This window comes from Eubalaena glacialis, chromosome 3 (genome assembly GCF_028564815.1).
Source record: "Eubalaena glacialis isolate mEubGla1 chromosome 3, mEubGla1.1.hap2.+ XY, whole genome shotgun sequence".
NCBI lineage: Eukaryota > Metazoa > Chordata > Mammalia > Artiodactyla > Balaenidae > Eubalaena > Eubalaena glacialis.
In genome coordinates, this window is record NC_083718.1 from 57,248,883 (window position 1) to 57,270,723 (window position 21,841).

Sequence of the window (21,841 nt, forward strand, 5' to 3'; positions counted from 1 at the left end):
TGCATAAAGATGCTATGGCAGCTCCCCAGGAACTCTAAAAACAGGACAGACCACTACTGCATAGGCCATTTTCACTATGAGTCCTTTCCAAAACTACCTGAGATGGACTAGGCTACTAAGAAAAGGAAAAATGTGATTGTATCTATTTGCTGACCAAGGATCTATGATAATGCAGGAAGGTTCCAGAATGTCAGAATTAGGGATGCTGATTTTTTCCATTATATTAAAATCTATGGAAAAGAAGTAGACCAAACTATTGAACAAAAGAGTTAGATAAAATTACAAAATGTATTTAACTGAAAGTATTTTGCTCCACATGGAGTCAGTTTGAATAACTGTCCTTCTAATATTGGACTGTCAATGTCCCATGATGATGTCCCATTTTCATAGTTAATGGTTAAGTCATTGAATAAATGGCAACTATTATTACAGTTACTACCTTAAATCTTCTTATACTATATGATAGTTGCCAATTCTCTGTTGACTTTGAGCTCCTGCTTAATATATCCCCCTTCTGGTCTCTACTGCCCAATTGAGTACTTCCAATTGGGAAGAGCTAAACATATAAATGATTCTTAGAATGATTACTCTGATACAATGTACAGAGTTAATTTTTACGTTAAGGTGGAGGAAGGCTAAAGTAGAAAGACAAGTTGGTTAGTTACTATAGAAATTCAGATTTAGGGGGGCCAAAGATGATTAGAGATGATAGTACTTGGCTATATTCTACACAGTATTGCAATTATATTCATGTATGTCTCTTTCTCCCACCTGAACTCTTTGAATACAAGAATTATATCCCTAGAGCCTGCTACTGCATCTAAAACATCAATAGTAGTCATTCAATAAACGTTTGTTGGAAACAATGAATTAATGAATGAGTGGATGAACGAACAGAATGAATAAGATGTAAAAGAGGCCATTGTGACTTTTAAAAAATACCATTTATGTTCATTCTTCAATCAAGCAGGGAGAAGTTAAAAATCCATACTTGAAGGGGAAAAGGGCCATTTTACCATCTTGCTCATCACCACTCTCCTCACCAAACTTTGGATGTCCTCCAGGTTGCTGGTGTTCCTCATAAAACCTACTGCCCAGAACTAAGACTAGGCTCCAGACAGAGCCTGATCAGGACTGTGTCTAGAGGGAGCATCTCTTCCAGAGATCTGAACACTTTATCCCTTTTTAACAGAGCCCAAAATTGTTGGTATAATCTTAATGGCCACATCACACTTTTCCGTAATATGAAGCTTATGCTTACGATTATTTTCACATTGATTGCTGTAAACACAACTATACATCAGCTTGGTTTATACAGTTTTTATATCCTAAAGTCTAAGTTCATCCCTGTAAATTTTCATGGTGTTGTGATGAGACTAGCATTCAATCTTTTAAATTTTTACTTGAAATAATTTTGAATCCCTAGCTCTGTTATAGTCCTAAGTGCTAGGACACCCCTCTCCCAATTTTGCAGCACTCATTCAGCAGGCAATTATGAGTACCTACTGCATACTGAGCACAGATGGTAGACCTAGGCCTTCCTAAACAATAAATCTTTTTGAAAGCATACTAGCAAGGAGATGCTCATTGTACTCAGCTTTGCATTCTTATACTCACACATGAAAGATGCTTAGGAGGGGAGATAGAGCACAGATTCCCTGTGGGTCAGGGTGAATAACGTCTCATGCTTTCCATTTCATGATGACTCCTTATTACTATATAAGGCACGATCTTGCCCCTGTAAATTCCACACTGAGATGAATGCCTCCTTCACATCTCTTTTTCAATCATATGCTCAACATCTCCTTCAGGATGTCCACCGTCTCTTCAAATTCACTGCTGAACCCAATGCCATGTCTCACCAAACACTTTTAGTTATGAAGTATTTTCAGCTTACAAAGCATTTTCGACAAGTATTATCTCATTTGAACATCATAATATTCCTTTGAGGTAGTCAGAGCAGTTAGGCACTTCTCTGCATGTTCTTCACTAATATCATTCCACTGCTTGAGTCGCTCTACTACTCAATCTCTACTGCAGCTTCCCACCTCATTGAAACTAAAAGCCAAAATCCACACAATGGCCTGATAGGCCATGTGACCTGTACTCACCAACTAATCTCTGTTTAGCTCATTCTGCTCCAACTCCTTGCTCTTCCTCTGCTGTGGATTCCACGTGGCTCACTCTCATACTTCCTTCATACATCTGCTCAAATGCCATCTTTTCAGGAAGACCTTCCATGGACACCCTTTATCTTGCTCCCACAGCTAGCACTACTCCCTGTCTCCCTCATTTTTCTGAATTTCTTTCCACAGCACTTATCACCATCTGGCATATCATGTATTCACTTGTTATTTGTTGATTGCCTGTCTCCTCACACTAGACTATAAGCTCCATGAGGGAAGGAAGTTTTTTCTTTACCACCTGCAGTGTCTAAAAGAGTGCCTGGCCTAGAATAGGTGCTCAAATAATATTTGTTGAATATCTATGAATATGAATATGAACGAACATATGATTAAATTATGTGACTAGGCTGGAGCTACAACTAGAGTCCAGTTTTTCTCATTTTTAGTTTCCTAGTTCTTTTCACCATGCCACAATAATTTCCCTAATCATTTTCAACCTGTTGCCTTTTCCTGCCTAGACTACTATAAGAGCTTACAAAGTCATCTTCCTGCCTCCAACCTCCCTGGTTCATAACGCTGATTCTGCATGCTGCCTCCAGATTAGTTTTCTGGAGAATTATTTCCATTTCTGGTATAAAGAGTTTAGAAGCCCTGATCATCCCTCTACTGGAAACAACTATAACTTCTTGATACAATACAAAAATAAATTGTAAATAGTTATGAAGCTGAAAGGAAATTAAAGGTTACCTCCAGAGCCCACATACAAAGTAAAAATAGGAATCCAGAAATGTAAACATTCTCTGAAGCAACTGGCTTCCCTGAAGGCTCTGCTTATTCCTGGTGCCCTTGACCTTCAGTTTGATGGCCTTGTGAGAATCTTAGATAAGAAACAAAATATCTTAGCCAAGATAGGGAGTTTTATGGAAGAGCTCCACATAAAGCCAGGACCCTGAAGATCTATTCCATAAATAAAACAGAACACCAAAAAAAAAAAAAAAAAAAAAAATTTAAAGCTCTTCATCAAGGGGAACAGCAAGGAAACACATTCTGCAATCTTGGCCCAATAAATAAGGTGAATATCTCCCTTGGGAAATAACCACAAGCTATCACTCACAAGTTTTCACTCCAAATTCATAATACCCTATGGTTTAAAAAACCTTATGCCAATTATATATATTTAAAGTGGTTTCATGTTCCTAGTTCCCCAGGAAATTGGCATAAGTAAAAGAGTATATGTTCAATCCAGGCCTGAAAGACACTGGATAGGTAAAATTTCAAGGATCATGGGCTCCCAATCAAACATCATAAAGCACACATGAGGAAACAAGGCACCATGAGCAAGATCCAGAAAAATTATTCTGTTAACAAATAACAGAATCAGACTAGCTGATATAAAATATAAAAGAAGTATGCTTAATATGTTTTTTAAATTAATTTTTATTGCAGTATAGTTGATTACAATGTTGTGTTAGTTTATGCTGTACAGCAAAGTGAATCAGTTATACATATACATACATCCACTCTTTTTTAGATTCTTTTCCCATATAGGTCATTACAGTAGAGTTCCCTATGCTATATAGTAGGTTCTTATTAGTTATCTAGCCTAATATGTTTTTAATTAAACTTTTTATTTTGAGATAATTGCTGGTTCACATATAAGAACTATTACAGAGTAATAATGAATATCCTTTACATGGTTTCCCTCAATGATAACTTCTTGCAAAAGTATAATACAGTATCACAACTAGGATACTGACATTGATACAATCCACCAATCTTGTTCAGATTTCCCATTTTACTCATAATAATTTGTATGGTTTTAGTTCCATGCAATTTTATCACATGTGTAAATTCATGTAGCCATCACCTTAAATTGTTTTTAAAAATAAAAAAGAATATCCAAAGTATGAATAAGTAACAGAAATTGATTTCTTAAATGACTAGGCAGATACAAAAAAAGAACTAAATAGAACTTATGGAGATGAAAAGTATACTAATAAAAATTAAAAATTTATTGGTGGGTTCTAAGAGCAAGTTAGCCAAACCTGAATAAAGAGTCAACTGGGCAATAAATCCAAAAATAGTTACTCAAAGTGCAACACAGAGAGGCAAAGATTAAAAAATTGAAGAGATATTAAGAGACATGAAGTACAGAGTGGGAAGTGTAATATATATTTAATAGGAAATTCAGAAGGAAATAATAGAAAAATTAGAAAAAAGATATATTTGAAGAGATATGACAGAGTAAATACAAACAAATGACAATTAGATAGCTAATTTTTCAGTAGTATTAATGGAAACCAGGAGACTGTGGTATAATATCTTGATAAGAGAAACAAACAGCGAATCTAAAATTGTCTACCTAGAAAAGTTACTTTTTAACAAGTTTGGTTACCAGGGGGGAAAGGAGGGAGGGACAAATTGGGAGATTGGGGTTGACATATACACACTACTATATATAAAATAGATAACTAATAAGGACCTACTGTATAGCACAGGGAACTCTACTCAATACTGTGTAATGACCTATATGGGAATAGAATCTAAAAAAGAGTGGCTAGATATATGTATATGTATAACAGATTCACTTTTCTGTACAGCAGAAACTAACGCAACACTGTAAATCAACTATACTCCAATAAAATTTTAAAAAACAAAAACAAAAAAGAAGTTTGGTAAAATATAAAGACATTTTCATAGAAATTAAAATTAAGAAAGCATATGACTAGCAAATATTTAATAAAGGAAATTCTAAAAAATGTCTTTCAGGGATAAGCCAGATGATCCCATAAGGAAGATCTAAAATTCAAGAGAGATGGTAGATATTAAAACAGATATATATTTAAAAAGATGTCTATGGATCGACTGATCAATCAATCAATACATAGATATCTCTATACACAGCCCATGGCTCGCAATTGTTTACTGTCCAAATCCCTTAGCCCAACAGCTAAGGCCTTTCCAATATAACTTTTCCAATTTTCTCTTTCTTTTCTCTAGGAAATTTCCCTTCCTTTCAAATTGTCGTCCTTATGGACGCCTGAATATGTTTGCACATGACTTTTGTATTTGGGTCATATCTTTGTCCTTGCCTAATAAACACTTTCCTGCTCTTTACTATTCATATTTTAAGGAATCCACATTTTATATAACGTCTTTCCTAAGTACTAAGCTCATAGTGATTTCCATTGTCTTTCCCTCATCCCTTGAGATTTATATCCTCTGAAACAATCATTATATAATTAACATAAACAAATATTTATCATGCACCCACTATGAGCTAAGTACTTTGCTAGGCATGTAAGACTTATTATACCTGACACACAATATAGAATGGTAGTCGGTCACACAGGATCTGTAGTCAGAGTTTAATCACTGTCCTGACACTGCATGATGCTAATTAACTATCTCAGTCTCAGTTTTCTCACACATAAAATGGAGATAATCAAACTATCTGCTTCTTAGAACTATGGTGAGCATTAAATAAACTATTTTATTGTGTTTTATTGGTAAAATAGATAGATACATGGTAGATAGATAGATATAGAGACATCACAGTACCATGTATATATATAATATATGTTATATGGTGTATATATATATATAAAATCTTACTATGAACTATGTAATTTACCTGGATTATCATGACATATTTGATTGAGATTTGAATTCTAAATCATAAAATCCTAGGAATAAAATTGGCATTAAAATTCTGTGAGAATTACATTACTAGGAGTACCAAGGTGTAAGGTCTAAGAAATTATGTATGTCAGGAGTCTCCAAGAAGTAAAGATGAAAAGCCAGCTTGCTCTACCCAGAGTGTTGGCACCAGCTGAGAGATGTTGCCTTGGAACCCTGAGGAGCCCTCCCTGCCATCCTGTTCTTTTGGCCACAGTTGATTAAATTCAAGGCTGGCCAGAAACCTATGATTTCTAGCCTGACGTGTAAAGATGAGTTGGGCCAATTCACATTAATTGTCTCCAGAATATGAACCAAGATTCTGCAAGAGACTGAGGCAATTAGCAATTGGATGTGAATCTTAAGAGAAGATTCAATGAGATAAAGCAGGAGCCACAGAAAGCTGAGTCTAGTTTTAAACTAAAGCTATAAGAGAATGGGAACTATGAGTAATCTAGCAAATTGGGAACAAGATATGAATGGTGCAGGTGCACTAAGATGTAGAGAACCCTGCAGCCTTTGAGAGAAATGAGTGTGAAACCTGCCTTAGTCCCTAGCAACCTTCTAGCTCCACTTCCAGCCCATATGTAATTGTACAATAAATCTTTTTTTTTTTTTTTTAGTTAACTTGAGTGAGTTTCTGTTCTTTACAATCACAAAAGCCTAACTATAATGTTTGGTAAGAATATTGGCTAATCTGTGACATCACCTCAAAGAGGCCCTTCTCATTGAAGGGCCCTGTACCCACTTTGCGGGGTCTGCTCTTTCTCTCAATCACTGTCTCCCCAGCTAATGAGGATTCATCTTACTTCCCGGCTACTGTAGTTGACTATTTCTCTGATTATCAAAATTTGCTCTGTGTTTCATAGTTTCAGAGCCATCTGGGAGCTCAGCCACTCAAATAATGAGATAATGAGTAAAACGGTTTACAGCCTTTCCCTCCTCAGCTAACATATTCACACTTTCATGGGTATCTTTAGTTACTTTACTTAGTTCTGAATATAGCAACCCTACAACAGTAAGGGGGCCAGTAGGAAGGATTACTAGAGTGTAGATTCTGAATATCCTTCTTTCTTCAATACAGAGTAGCACATTCTACCCTTCCCAAACCCTTGCCCAACACTGTCGTCTCCCCCATGTCATTTATTTTCCATTCATATATATGTTAATTCAGTTTTTAAATATCAATTGAGCACTTCCTATGTTACAAGAACTATGAACGAAGAGCCTAAAGTCTTGTACAAGAGACAGATAAAAACGGGTAATTACAATATCGTATGGTAAATCTGTACTCAAGAAGGGGTTGGCAAACTTTTTCTGTAAAGGGCCAAATAGTAAATATTTTAGGTTTTGTGGGCCACACAGTTTCTATTATAACTATGCAACTCTACCACATGAAAGCAGCCATAGACAATATGTAAGTAAATGCATGTGACTGCATTCTAATAAAATTTAATTTACAAAAACAAGTGGTGAGGTAAATTTGGTCCACAGGCCATAGTTTGCCAATCACTATACTAGGGTAAGAACATTCCTTTATTCAACAATTATTTATTGAACACTCTTAGTATTTGTTGTTCTAAGTGCTAGGGTAAAATAGTAACTCAAACATACAAAAACCCCCTCTCTAATGGAACTTACATCCTAGTGGAGAATATGGACATCAAGCAAAAATTTTAAATACATAGCATGTTAGTGACAAATTCCAAAAAGAGAAGTAAAATGGAGAAGAAACGATGAAGAGTCAGAGGAGTCGGGAATTTAGGTGAGGTCACCAGAGAAGTTTTCACTAGAAGGTGACTCTGAAAAAAGACTGGAAGGAAGAGGGAGCACTAGCCATGTAGGAATCTGGAGGATGAACGTTCCAGCAGAATGAAAAGCCACTGAAACATTTATGCAGCAGGAATATGTCTGCCAAGCCAAGGGACAATGAGAAGGCCAGTGTGGCTGGAATGGAGTAAACGAGGGAGAGCATGGTGGGAGATGAGGCCACAGAAATAATTGATGCCAGATTAGGTAGGGCCCTGTTGGTTACAGCAATACTATTGGCTTTGACTCTGAATGAGCCGGGAAGCTGCTGGAGAATTCCAGGCAGAGGAATGACTTGATCTGAAGTATACTCTAATAGGGTTACTCTGGCTGCTCTGTTAAAAACAGACTGCGGGGTGGTGCAAGAGCAAAAGTGGGGACACCCGTTAGGAGGCTATTGTAATAACACAGGTGAGAGACAATGGGATCAGAGCAGAGTGATGGCAGTAGGGAGATGAGAAGTGATACAAATGAGATAGATAATCCCTATTTGAGGACCAAGGAATGTTCCCAGGAAAGAGGAAGTGACATTCTAACTGAACTTGAAGGATCAGTAGGAATCAGTCAAGCATCAAGCTAGGAAAATCAGGTCCACAGCCACAGATAGAGCTCCTGGTGAGAAGTGAGAGATGCACTGGGGTTCAGAAAATTAATGGGTCAACATCTTCCTCCAGGGGATGACGCTCTGATGAAACAAATCTTCAGAAAAACCCGTGATGCCCAGACTAACTACATGTTCCATCCACTCCCCAACCTACTTCTCTGTGACTATCATTCAGTCACTAAAGTAATATGTAAACAGTGTTCCTAGAGGAAAAAAAAGGAAAACATGTGTAAGTGTGCAGCTGTCTTTCAGATTCCTAGGCTTAAATTCTAGGAAAAGATCCCTAAGTGAAATCCTCCGAGACAGACTGGCATCTGGCCAGGGTACCAAAGCCAGCACCCCAGCTCCTAGGAAAATACCCAAGTATCTTGAACAACTGAATGTGTTTGGAGACCAGGGTCTCTCCTAAAAATTTTCTAAGAGGAAATATTTTTAACCCAGACATACCACAGGGCTCTCTCACAAGTCTGCCTATTTGCCTAGAAAATAGCCATGAAAAGGAGAAAAACAACCTCTCCCCACTTACCTGGGGAGAAAAGTTCACTGAGCCAGCCAGGTGAACAGAAAAATTGTGGATTTCATTTACTCTATAGAATTGTATCTATTGAAACTATGGAGAAATTGGCCTGTAGAAAAACAACCAAGAGACATTTCTATTTGTTAGTAAACTTTCTGAGCTTACCAGAAGGTATTCTCTTATATCTTCCCTCCTATTCCCTTTGCCAGATAAAATGAGTATGACAAGGTGAGACTTGTCTCTTTAGAGTTTGCACAGCCTGTGCATTTTAGTGGAGGGATTTAGATGTTTTCTTGCTGTTCAGTTTTAAAGTTTCTTCTCCATTTCTTTTTTCTCTGCCTTCTTCTACCCCTTACACTTATTTTCCCCATGCATGTTTTTTTTGGCTGCAGGGAACTTTGAATCCCAACTTCAAAAGAAACCTATAATGAAGCCTGGCTGATGTTTAACAGATCTGCCACTGCAGGGGCCCAGCCCAACCATTCCTTTGGCTCAACAGCCACAGAGGGTGGGTGAGCAAAGTACAGCTAATCCAGAGCATCCAGGTCCGTGCAGCACCAATTTCTCCACCTGTTCCCTTGAATGTCACAGGCAACTGTCCTCCTGTCCCATAGATACATATCCTATAGTGTACAACTGCAGACACCACTCTGTGCCATGTTTCTGCAGGGTACCTCCCAGCCCACCCTCTTGAGGTCCCTTTTAGAGGGAAGTAGACCATGCTCTAGCATTGCTATATACAGCAGTTCTTCTGCCCTCAAACTCCCCACCATCAAAACTCAGGAAATGAGGCAGAGAAGAGACACCAAGACACAGAGACTTCAGCCCACCACAGGCATCAGAAAACAAATGCATGGCATCGCCTTGATCCCATTGTCTGCTTCACAGCATGGTGACACTAGGTGGTTAATGACTCTCACTTAAACTGTTCTCAGCCATTTGTTTGCTGTTGTTGTTGTTTTGGGGGGTGGGGGGGCAGGAGGGGCTCACCGAGCAGCATGTGGGATCTTAGCTCCCAGTCCAGGGATCGAACCCGGGCTTTTGGCAGTGAGAGCTCAGAGTCCTAACCACTGGACTGCCAGGGAACTCCCCTCAGCCATTTGTTTTTATTTGGTGATTTTTCTCCACATGATAACAGAGTGATGAAATCTGACACATAGAAACCAAAGCAAAGAGGTAAACACAGTGCTCTAGATTTGGTTGGATACTAAGCTCAACTCTGATGTGAAAAGGAGAGAAAGAGCAAGGGATGGAAAGTAGATTCAGCAGCAAAGAACCCTTCATCTCTGAGACATAATTTTAGAGAGAAAAACAACAGAAACAAGTCATGACCAAAAGGAAGCTGAAGCCTGCAAAGGTTAGGGAAGCTGAGTTTCCCTTAGGGCATAGAGATTCCCTTGGCTTGGCTTCCTAGGATGCATCATAGGGAGTAGCCAATGACATTTGTGATTTTGCTAAAGTGGACTTTCAAGCCCTTCTTTCCCACAGCAATTGTAGACCCTCTCTTAGGGCAGCTACTATGTAGAAACAGACATCTGGCATATGTAGCCTTCCCTTTCCACAAGCCAAGTTTCTCTATCTTGGTAATTCTGTTCAACTGGCTGGGTAATGTATCTATAATTCATATCTCTTTCTGACCAGCCCCAAGTCTGATAAATACTCTCCCTTTGATAGGCCCATCTGGGTTACAGATGTTTGGTGTTGGATTCCTCAGGCTCTCTCCTCCTGTCAGAGGTTTTGGGAGAGGAACTCCTTTGGGCTACATTTCTGGTTTCTTGCTGGGGGTGGGGGAAGAGGGAACATTGAGCAGGATTTGAGAAACAGGAAGGATTGTTCATAAAGCAATCACTGTACTTGCATGTTAGTCATCTATCTGTAGGTGTGTCCCCCACTTCCCAACCACCCCCTACTAAATGGTGAGCTCCTGAGTAGAGGGATTCTGTGCCTGGCATGCTCTGATCCTCAAAAAATGTCTGGAAAAATTTGTTGAAATTGGGTCCTTTCAGAGTCACAAAATAAAGGAATTGTGAACTTGAACACTGTGATTTAATTGTAATAATAGGGCTGCTAGATATGGGTAATTTAGTTCAGACACAACCACCAACTCTACCAAGACACAGGCCCTCATAGAAATCCAGAGATCTACACCTCTATGAATCCAAAGTCCTTTCAAACAGTCTAAGCCATGGCAGAGAAAAGCAGTCTATACTCTATGTTCTGCTTTTAGTGCCTCAGACTGGATTTCAACCCAGGTATTTAGATAAAATTACTAAATCCCTCCACTAAGATATTAACACTTACTCTATGTATTCTTTATATTTGTCCCTTTGCTTAGCTTACTCTGTCTGGCGCATCACAGGAACTTGATAAATAATTGTTTTTCAAAATATGGTTCTTGCCAATAAGAGTTATGAAAAACAGTCAATGTTTTTAATAATAAAAATTCAGCACAAGAAATACAAGGCAGAGAAGATGGAGTATGAATAAAGGGTCTGTACACAAAATAAGTATAAGGGAATTGGGAAAAAGAAAACCTATCCTTTCCACTATGGTCTGCCTTCAGATTTCTCCCTCTAAAAGAGGAAATTCATAGATAAATATCCTTTTTTAAATCATAATAGTAGAGATATAAAAGTGTGTTTCCTATTGTGAATAAGCATTAGACATCTGAGAAAATCCACCAGCATGAAAGACAGATAAGAATTAAGAGAAAAAAAAAAAGGAAAAATAAAAGTTGACTATAGATGAATCAGATATAGTGCACAGGGAAAAAATTCAGAATTCATCTTATTTTTAGCCTCAAAAAAGGGTGCATCCTTAAAATAAAAATAGACTAATACAGAAAATCAAAGAGTAAAGTCTTAAATGTATGATTGCTAAAATTTAAAAAAATTCAGTAGAAGAGTTGGAAGATAAACTCAAGGAAATCTCCAAAATATAGAACAAAATAACAAAGAGATAGAATATAAGTGAGAAAAAAGACAGAGAATAAATTCAGGAAATAAATCCTCAGGCATTTCAGAGAGGAAAAAGAAATCAAAGAATTAAGAAATATCAAAGTAATAATTTCAGAAAATTTGCCAGAGGTAAGGGGCATGTGTCCAAATTGAAAGGATCACTGAATATCAACAAAAGAAGAATAAAAGGCCAACACTTAAAAAAAAAATTATCATAAAATCCCTAAAGTAACAAGGTTAAAATTCAAAAACGATTTTTAATAGGAAAAAAATTCACCTCTAAAACACATAGTTATAAGAATAGAAGCTAGAGGCAACTAATGAATCTCTTCAAAAATTTAAGAGAAAATGTTTTCCAACCCAAAATTTTACACCAGGACAAACTATCAGTTTGGGGTAAAGGCAAAATAAAAACATTTTGAGAAATGCTTTTCTGAAAAAGTTACCTAAAACATCTTTTCCTAGAAAGTTACTTAAGGATGTTTTCCAGTAAAATGAGGTTGTAAATTAAGAGATATTCATAAAATTCAGGACATAGTGACTCCAATCCCCCCTCAAAAAAGCAGTGAAGTTCCAGGATGACAACTGTGCAGCAGAACTAAAGATAACTGGTCAAGTCAGAAGAGGAGAGAAAAAATGGAATAAACTTGAAGGGAGAGCTCCAGAGGAGTGTTAAAAAAAAAAAAAAAAAAAGACACATTCTATAGATTAGCTAATATGATAAAGCATTTGAAAATGATTGAAGATATCAAAAAAGAAGGAAGGAAGATAAAAGAAGGGAGGGAGGGAGGAAATACAGACTCAAGGGGGAGGGTGTGTGTGTATGGGAGAGTGGGGGAGCTATGCCAGAAAGGAAATATAGTAATAGAATAAAACTTTGTTCTGCAACCAAAAGAAAAATATTCTATAGTCATAATGTTGTAAATATATATAACTGACTCAATCAAAAATAGTAAAATTACTATATTAGAAAAATGCAGAGGAGAGGGAGGAAACAAAGTAAAAGTCTCATCTTTGTAATAAGAGCAAGTTATGCATAATGTTTAAAATTGATGAATCAGTCCTAACCACTGGTGGTTCAGTGGTTAGGACTCCACACTTTCACTGCTGAGGATGCGGGTTTGATCCCTGGTCAGGGAACTAAGATCCCCCAAGCCAAACAGCGCAGCCCCCCCAAAAATAATAATAATTTAAAAAAATAAAATAAAATTGATGAATCAAGTAATATAAATATAATATTTGGATATATGTATATGGAGGTTATTACCAAAAGCGGCAAGTAAAATAATTAAATATGGGAGAAAGGCTAGAGAGTGGAGAAGGATGAGGAAGAGTTAGGCAGGGGATTGTCATTCTTCCTTTTGGTACAATTTGGTAAAATTGTCTTTTGGTACAATTTGATATTTTAACCAGGAGCGTTTATTTTTTATTTAAATGTTTTTAACTATCAAAAAAAGTATGACTAGTTCCTTTTATTCCACAAAGCGAGTTTTGCATGTAGGGGTAAGAAAGTGTCTGGGTCTACAGATAGAAAAGGATAAGTTACCATGGCAACTCTGAAGTGGTAAGGGGAATAAGTTATAAACACCCGGATAAGGGCAGTGGCAGGAAGTATTTAGAGACACAAGGGGCCACTCTAAGGAGAGTGATGCCTGGGTACCTTGAAAAACAGCTCTCTCAGTCAAGGCGGTGGGTTGTTGTAATGAGCTAGTAGACAAATGAGAACAAGCCAGATTTCCCTGGAGAGTTCTCTGGAGATCCTAAGAGTTGGCAAACGTTGTTAGTGAGGTTTAGCTTCTGCTTAAGGTTATCAAAATCTAAAAACCAAACCCAAACAGAATCTTTCTTATGCAAATATTTCTGGTAATGTGATCAGTTCCCTGGGTATTATTATGTAAACAAAGGCTTCCCATCTGTCAGTTCTAATAATGATAATAACTAACGTTAGTTTAGAACTGTTTCTGTACTTTGAAAACTTTAGAGTTACCAAGCACTTTCCTGTACCTTATTTCATTTGCTTCACAAAAATAACCCAAAGATATAGGTAATGCAAAGTATTACTGCAATCACCCTCATTTTACAGACAAGACATCTGGGTTTACAAAAGTGACTTGTTCAACTTACATAGCTGGTTAAGTAGCAAGGACTCTGGAACTCAACTCTGTCCCCTGATTGCAAATCTTACACTCGATCCTTGATGTCAGACATCTGAGCTACAGGTGAACCTATTCATTGGTGCTAACTGCCCATGCACAGGGACACCAAGAGGACTGTCCACACACAAGACCATGAATCACCACACAAATCATGGCCAAAAAACACAAAGGCAGCCATTCAGGTATTGGGTGGAAGCTGAGCTCTAGTCCTCCCGCCTCCCACCAACACTACACCCTACCTCAGGTGTGGGCCTTTTTATAATTCGTACAAAGGTACCAGTTATAAATGGGGAACCCTTGCCCACATACACAAATTACTAAGTTTACCACCCACCTTTCTCCTTTCTTACCTCCCTCTAACATTCCCCAACTCCTGCATCAACCATCAAATGGAAATCCTCCTGTTGGCTTCTGTCTCACAACAGATGACACATCAGATCCATTTATTCGTTAAAATAAACATGAAATAAACAACTATGTCTCAGCTGCTGTTCTAGGCACTGGGAATGTAACAAGGGTCCTGGTCACATAGAGCTGATATTCCAAGCCAGGGAAAGACAAATAAACAAATACACAAGAAAAACATCAGAAGTGATGTGTTATAGAGAGAATTTAAATTAGTTGACATAATAGCGATTGACTAGTCAACTTAAATTGGGAGATCAGGAAAGGCCTCTCCAGGAGGTGACATTTAAGTAGATTTTGGAATGACAAGAGAAAACTCACCAAGGGAAGACCAAGGAAAAGAGGATTCCAAGAAGATGAAACAGCTAGTGCAAAGCCCTGGGGCAGGAACAAGTTTGATCTGTTCAGTGGAACAGAACAGTCAGTGAGGCTGTGCAGTGTGGGTGGGGAGAGCAGGGGAGGAAGTTAGAGAGGAAGGCAGGGGTCAGGTTGTGATCCAGGAGACAGGAGGGGAGCTTGGATTTTATTCTAAGAACAGTGGGGAAAAAACTAAGAAGGGGAGTGACAGGATCTAATTTACCATTTACATAGGATCTTTCCAGATGCTGTGTGGAGAATGGAATTTAATGGGGCAAAAGAGGAAGCCTCCAGTCATCTAAAGGAGACTTGTGGTTAGATGTAGAATGTTTTATGTTCATAAAGCTGCTGAACTGCTCAAACTGCTTCACACATGGGCCTCTTCATGAATTCGTGTTACTTTGCTGGAAACCTAAGACTATAAAAGGAATGCTCACATATAATTGGTGCTGATTGGTTTCTATCGACATATACCTTGTTTGCTCTCTGTGAAGATGCCCTGGCTTCCTCTGATAGACGAAGTTGTTCAGCTTTCCTGTATCTTAAGCACCTGGTGCGTGTGCATTTCACACCATGTACACAGTTGTCTGCTCCATAGAAAGTGAGTTGTGAGGGCTGTGTCTCGTCTTAATCATCTGTGTTCCTCATCACCCAACACAACACCTGGTACTTCATGAAAGCTCAATAATATCTGGTGGAGTAGATGAATGTTTTATTTGGGGGCTGTGTGAACACTCTTTTGTCTCCAGAAGCCAAAAGGATAAAACGATGTTAGGAATGTACCCTACAAGCAGGATACCCCAAGCCCCAGTCCCTTACCTCCTAGGTGAGTCAGGGTCGAAGCAGGTCTTGTGCACGTCAGCCCCCTCCGGGTCACAGCAGTCACCATCGTCAAAGTCGTTCAGCATATTGTTGCACTCCACGTGGCAGATCCCATCCCTGCGATTCCAGGAGTAGCACCGGCCCTGCAGGCGGCAGTCGCCCCCGTCGTAGCCTGTGAGCGGGTGCTCACACTCAGGGTCACAGTGGTCATTGCCAATCTTGCTGGGCTCACAGTTCACGAGCACAACACGGTGGCGCAGGGTGGAGTTGCGGACCTGGTGGACGTTCAGCTGCCAGCTGATGTTGTAGCGGCTGAAGGCTTCACTGAGCACTTCATGCTGCCGACTGATCTGCTCCTCACTCACGGTGGGGTTCAGGCCCTCATTGTCACAGATGTTTACTACCTGGTAGCGGATCACCTTCTCTCCCCGAAGGGGCCAGTGCCAGCTGTACTGGGAAATCAGTTCCACATTGTCACAAGCTGTTTGCCCACAGAGCGGGGGCTGCAAAGGTGACAGAATCTCAGGCTCTGGCTCAAAGCCCTGGAGAACCTCAAGCCGCGGGTACTTCCCATCTCTAAAGGGGGCCCACTGTTCTTCCAGGGGCTCAAAACTGGCTGTCAGTAGCAGGGTGGTCAAATCCTCCACCTCGCTTGGCCGCTGAGGACTGTGCTGGAGGTGGCTTTGTGGGAGGGCCGTCGACCAGAAGACCAGTGTGCCCAGGTGTCCACGGAAATAGTGCCCGTCCTCGGAGCTATCCCCACCCAGGAACAAACAGCGACAAGATGCCATGAAGGGACTGTTCAGGGGACCAGACTGATCTGGACTACTAGCCACCTGAGTGCCATCGACATACAGGGCCATGCGCTGTCCGTCATAAGTGGCTGCCACGTGCGTCCACTTGCCTGGTTGATAGCGACCGTGACCCATCATAATGGTGGCTTTCTTCACGCGGTCGGTGCGAAGAGAGAAGAAGAAGCGAGCATCTCGCCTTCCCACATCCTTCCCTGAGCGGATCCCCAGGGCCCAGCCCTTGTCACTGATAGTGTGGGAGCAGTTATCAAACACACCTGGGAAAGAAGGAAGAGTCGAGGGGAGAAATACCAGATACAAAGGGGATGGAGAAAGGGAGAAGAAAACCCATATAAATAGCAAGAATGTAGGTTTTTAATGGGAAAAAAATAAGTGATACAGATTCTTCACCTAAGATGCCTGTCCAGTACCCCATATCAGGCTGTTCTGGCAACATCTTTCCCCAAAAGGAACTTAATTTGAGATTCCATCCAATTTAAAGCATTCTGGTGTTTTTAAATAACCAAAATGGAAGTTGTAAGGGGATGTCTAATGCAAGTGAAAACCATCCTCACCACTCTGTCACAAACGTTCCTCAGGGTGACTGTGTCCATGACTTCCCACTCTTTCCACTTCCTCAGAAGTCATGAGGGCCTTCACGGTTTTTACAAAAGATAGTAATGTCCTACCCCTTCAAAAGGTCATTTTTCTCTATTGAATATTGAAATGATGATTCTTGTGGGGAAAATAAGGAGAAGACTGTAACGTCCCAGACATGTTATTCCCTCTAGTGCCCAAGGGCAAGGATACCCATCCATAGTGAACAGTTGTTCCCCAGAGTAAGCAAAATGACATTGCCCCACGGTCCTAGACTAAAAAAACCCAGTCAAATTATAAGAATGGAGGGAGGGGCAAGATGGCGGAAGAGTAAGACGCGGAGATCACCTTCCTCCCCACAGATACATGAGAAATACATCTACACGTGGAACTGCTCCTACAGAACACCCATTGAACGCTGGCAGAAGACGTCAGACCCCCCAAAAGGCAAGAAAATCCCCACGTACTTGGGTAGGGCAAAAGAAAAAAGAAATAACAGAGACAAAAGAATAGGGACGGGACCTGCACCAGTGGGAGGGAGCTGTGAAGGAGGAAAGGTTTCCACACACTAGGAAGCCCCTTCGTGGGCAGAGACTGCGGGTAGCAGAGGGGGGAAGCTTCGGAGCCACGGAGGAGAGCGCAGCCACAGTGGTGCAGAGGGCAAAGCGGAGATTCCCGCACAGAGGAGCGGTGCCGACCAGCACTCACCAGCCCGAGAGGCTTGTCTGCTCAGCCGCCGGGGCGGGCGGGGGCTGGGAGCTGGGGCTCGGGCTTCGGTGCTAGCCGGGAGGGAGTCCGGGAAAAAGACTGCAGCTGCCAAAGAGGCAAGAGAATTTTTCTTGCCTCTTTGTTTCGCGGCGCGCAAGGAGAGGGGATTCAGAGCGCCGCCTAAACGAGCTCCAGAGACGGGCGCGAGCCGCGGTTATCAGCGCGGATCCCACAGCAACAGGGACGCAGAGGGAAAAACGGAGAGATTCCCGCACAGAGGCTCGGCGCCGAGCAGCACTCACCAGCCCGAGAGGCTTGTCTGCTCCCCCGCCGGGGCGGGCAGGGGCTGGGAGCTGAGGCGCGGGCTTCGGTCAGATCCCAGGGAGAGGACTGGGGTTGGCTGCGTGAACACAGCCTGAAGGGTCTAGCGCACCACAACTAGCCAGGAGGGTGCACGAGAAAAAGTCTGCAGCTGCCGAAGAGGCAGGAGACTTTTTCTTGCCTCTTTGTTTCGCGGCGTGCAAGGAGAGGGGATTCAGAGCGCCACTTAAACGAACTCCAGAGACGGGCGCGAGCCGCGGCTATCAGCGCGGACCCCAGAGACGGGCATGAGACGCTAAGGCTGCTGCTGCCGCCACCAAACAGCCTGTGGGCGAGCACAGGTCATCCTCCACACCGCCCCTCCCGGGAGCCTGTGCAGCCCGCCACAGCCAGCGCCCCGTGATCCAGGGACAACTTCCCCGGGAGAGCGCACGGCGCGCCTCAGGCTGCTGCAACGTCACGCCGGCTGCTGCCGCCGCAGGCTCGCCCCGCCTCCTCCGTACCGCTCCCTCCCCCCGGCCTGACTGAGCCAGAGCCCCCGAATCAGCTGCTCCTTTAACCCCGTTCTGTCTGGGCGGGGAACAGACGCCCTCAGGGGACCTACATGCAGAGGTGGGTCCAAATCCAAAGCTGAACCCCGGGAGCTGTACGAACAAAGAAGAGAAAGGGAAATCTCTCCCAGCAGCCTCAGAAGCAGCGGATTAAAGCTCCACAAACAACTTGATGTGCCTGCATCTGTTGAATACCTGAATAGACAACGAATCATCCCAAATTTAGGAGATGGACTTTGGGAGCAGGATATATTAACTTTTCCCCTTTTCCTTTTTTTTGTGAGTGTAGATGTGTATGCTTCTGGGTGAGATTTTGTCTGTATAGCTTTGCTCTCACCGTTAGTCCTAGGGTTAGGTCCGTCCGTTTTTTTTTTTTTTTTTTTTTTTTTTTGGCTTAAAATTTTTTTTTTCCCTAATAAATGTTTTCTTAATAATTTTTTCCTTATTTTCTATTTTTAAAAAAATTTTTAATAAGTTTTTTCATATTTTTTATTTTAAAAAAATTAAAAAATTTTTTTCTTAATAAATTTTTTCTAAATAATTTTTTTCTTATTTTTAGTATAAAAAATTAATAAATCTATTTTTAAAAATTAAAAAAAAATTTTTTTTCTTAATAAATTTACTCTTAATAATTTTTTTTCTTATTTTTTATTATAATTGCTTTATTTTATTTTATTTTATCCTCTTTTTTTCTTTCTTTCCATTTTTTCTCCCTTTTATTCTGAGCCGTGTGGATGAAAGGCTCTTGGTGCTCCAGCCAGGCATCAGGGCTGTGCCTCTGAGGTGGGAGAGCCAACTTCAGGACACTGGTCCACAAGAGACCTCCCAGCTCCACGTAATACCAAACGGCGAAAATCTCTCACAGATCTCCATCTCAACATCAAGACCCAGCTTCACTCAACGACCAGCAAGCTACAGTGCTGGACATCCTATGCCAAACAACTAGCAAGAGAGGAACACAGCCCCATCCATTAACAGAGAGGCTGCCTAAAATCATAATAAGGCCACAGACACCCCAAAACACACCACCACACGTGGACGAACCCACCAGAAAGACAACATCCAGCCTCATCCACCAGAACACAGGCACTAGTTCCCTCCACCAGGAAACCTACACAACCCACTGAACCAACCTTAGCCACTGGGGACAGATACCAAAAACAACGGGAACTACGAACCTGCAGCCTGTGAAAAGGAGACCCCAAACACAGTAAGATAAGCAAAATGAGAAGACAGAAAAACACACAGCAGATGAAGGAGCAGGGTCAAAACACACCAGACCTAACAAATGAAGAGGAAATAGGTAGTCTACCTGAAAAAGAATTCAGAATAATGATAGTAAGGATGATCCAAAGTCTTGGAAATAGAATAGACAAAATGCAAGAAACATTTAACAAGGACGTAGAAGAACTAAAGAGGAACCAAGAAACGATGACAAGCACAATAAATAAAATTAAAAATACTCTAGATGGGATCAATAGCAGAATAACTGAGGCAGAAGAACGGATAAGTGACCTGGAAGATAAAATGGTGGAAATAACTACTGCAGAGCAGAATAAAGAAAAAAGAATGAAAAGAACTGAGGACAGTCTCAGAGACCTCTGGGACAACATTAAACGCACCAACATTCGAATTATAGGGGTCCCAGAAGAAGAAGAGAAAAAGAAAGGGACTGAGAAAATATTTGAAGAGATTATAGTTGAAAACTTCCCTAATATGGGAAAGGAAATAGTTAATCAAGTCCTGGAAGCACAGAGAGTCCCATACAGGATAAATCCAAGGAGAAACACACCAAGACACATATTAATCAAACTATCAAAAATTAAATATAAAGAAAACATATTAAAAGCAGCAAGGGAAAAACAACAGATAACACACAAGGGCATCCCCATAAGGTTAACAGCTGATCTTTCAGCAGAAACGCTGCAAGCCAGAAGGGAGTGGCAGGATATACTTAAAGTGATGAAGGAGAAAAACCTACAACCAAGATTACTCTACCCAGCAAGGATCTCATTCAGATTTGATGGAGAAATTAAAACCTTTACAGACAAGCAAAAGCTGAGAGAGTTCAGCACCACCAAACCAGCTTTACAACAAATGCTAAAGGAACTTCTCTAGGCAAGAAACACAAGAGAAGGAAAACACCTACAATAACAAACCCAAAACATTTAAGAAAATGGGAATAGGAACATACATATCGATAATTACCTTAAATGTAAATGGATTAAATGCTCCCACCAAAAGACACAGACTGGCTGAATGGATACAAAAACAAGACCCATATATATGCTGTCTACAAGAGACCCACTTCAGACCTGGAGACACATACAGACTGAAAGTGAGGGGATGGAAAAAGATATTCCATGCAAATGGAAATCAAAAGAAAGCTGGAGTAGCAATTCTCATATCAGACAAAAGAGACTTTAAAATAAAGACTATTACAAGAGACAAAGAAGGACACTATATAATGATCAAGGGATCGATCCAAGAGGAAGGTATAACAATTGTAAATATTTATGAACCCAACATAGGAGCACCTCAATACATAAGGCAAATACTAACAGCCATGAAAGGGGAAATCGACAGTAACACAATCATAGTAGGGGACTTTAACACCCCACTTTCACCAATGGACAGATCATCCAAAATGAAAATAAATAAGGAAACACAAGCTTTAAATGATACATTAAACAAGATGGACTTAATTGATATTTATAGGACATTCCACCCAAAAACAACAGAATACACATTTTTCTCAAGTGCTCATGGAACATTCTCCAGGATAGATCATATCTTGGGTCACAAATCAAGCCTTGGTAAATTTAAAAAAATTGAAATCATATCAAGTATCTTTTCCGACCACAACGCTATGAGACTAGATATCAATTACAGGAAAAGATCTGTAAAAAATACAAACACATGGAGGCTACACAATACACTACTTAATAACGAAGTGATCACTGAAGAAATCAAAGGGGAAATCAAAAAATACCTAGAAACAAATGACAATGGAGACACGACGATCCAAAACCTATGGGATGCAGCAAAAGCAGTTCTAAGAGGGAAGTTTATAGCAATACAAGCCTACATCAAGAAACAGGAAACATCTCGAATAAACAACCTAACCTTGCACCTAAAGCAATTAGAGAAAGAAGAACAAAAAAACCCCAAAGCTAGCAGAAGGAAAGAAATCATAAAGATCAGATCAGAAATAAATGAAAAAGAAATGAAGGAAACAATAGCAAAAATCAATGAAACTAAAAGCTGGTTCTTTGAGAAGATAAACAAAATTGATAAACCATTAGCCAGACTCATCAAGAGAAAAAAGGAGAAGACTCAAATTAATAGAATTAGAAATGAAAAAGGAGAAGTAACCACTGACACTGCAGAAATACAAACGATCATAAGAGATTACTACAAGCAACTCTATGCTAATAAAATG

At 40.4% G+C, this 21,841-nt stretch overlaps 1 protein-coding gene across 1 annotated transcript in view; it reads right to left on the reverse strand.

Moving 5' to 3' along the window:
- PAPPA2 (pappalysin 2) overlaps nt 1-21,841 on the reverse strand; it is a 319,782-nt gene that overhangs the window by 250,535 nt on the left and 47,406 nt on the right. Inside the window, exon 2 of the mRNA XM_061183079.1 lies at nt 15,429-16,500. Coding sequence (XP_061039062.1) covers nt 15,429-16,500 — 1,072 coding nt within the window. The remainder of the gene's footprint in view (nt 1-15,428; nt 16,501-21,841) is intronic.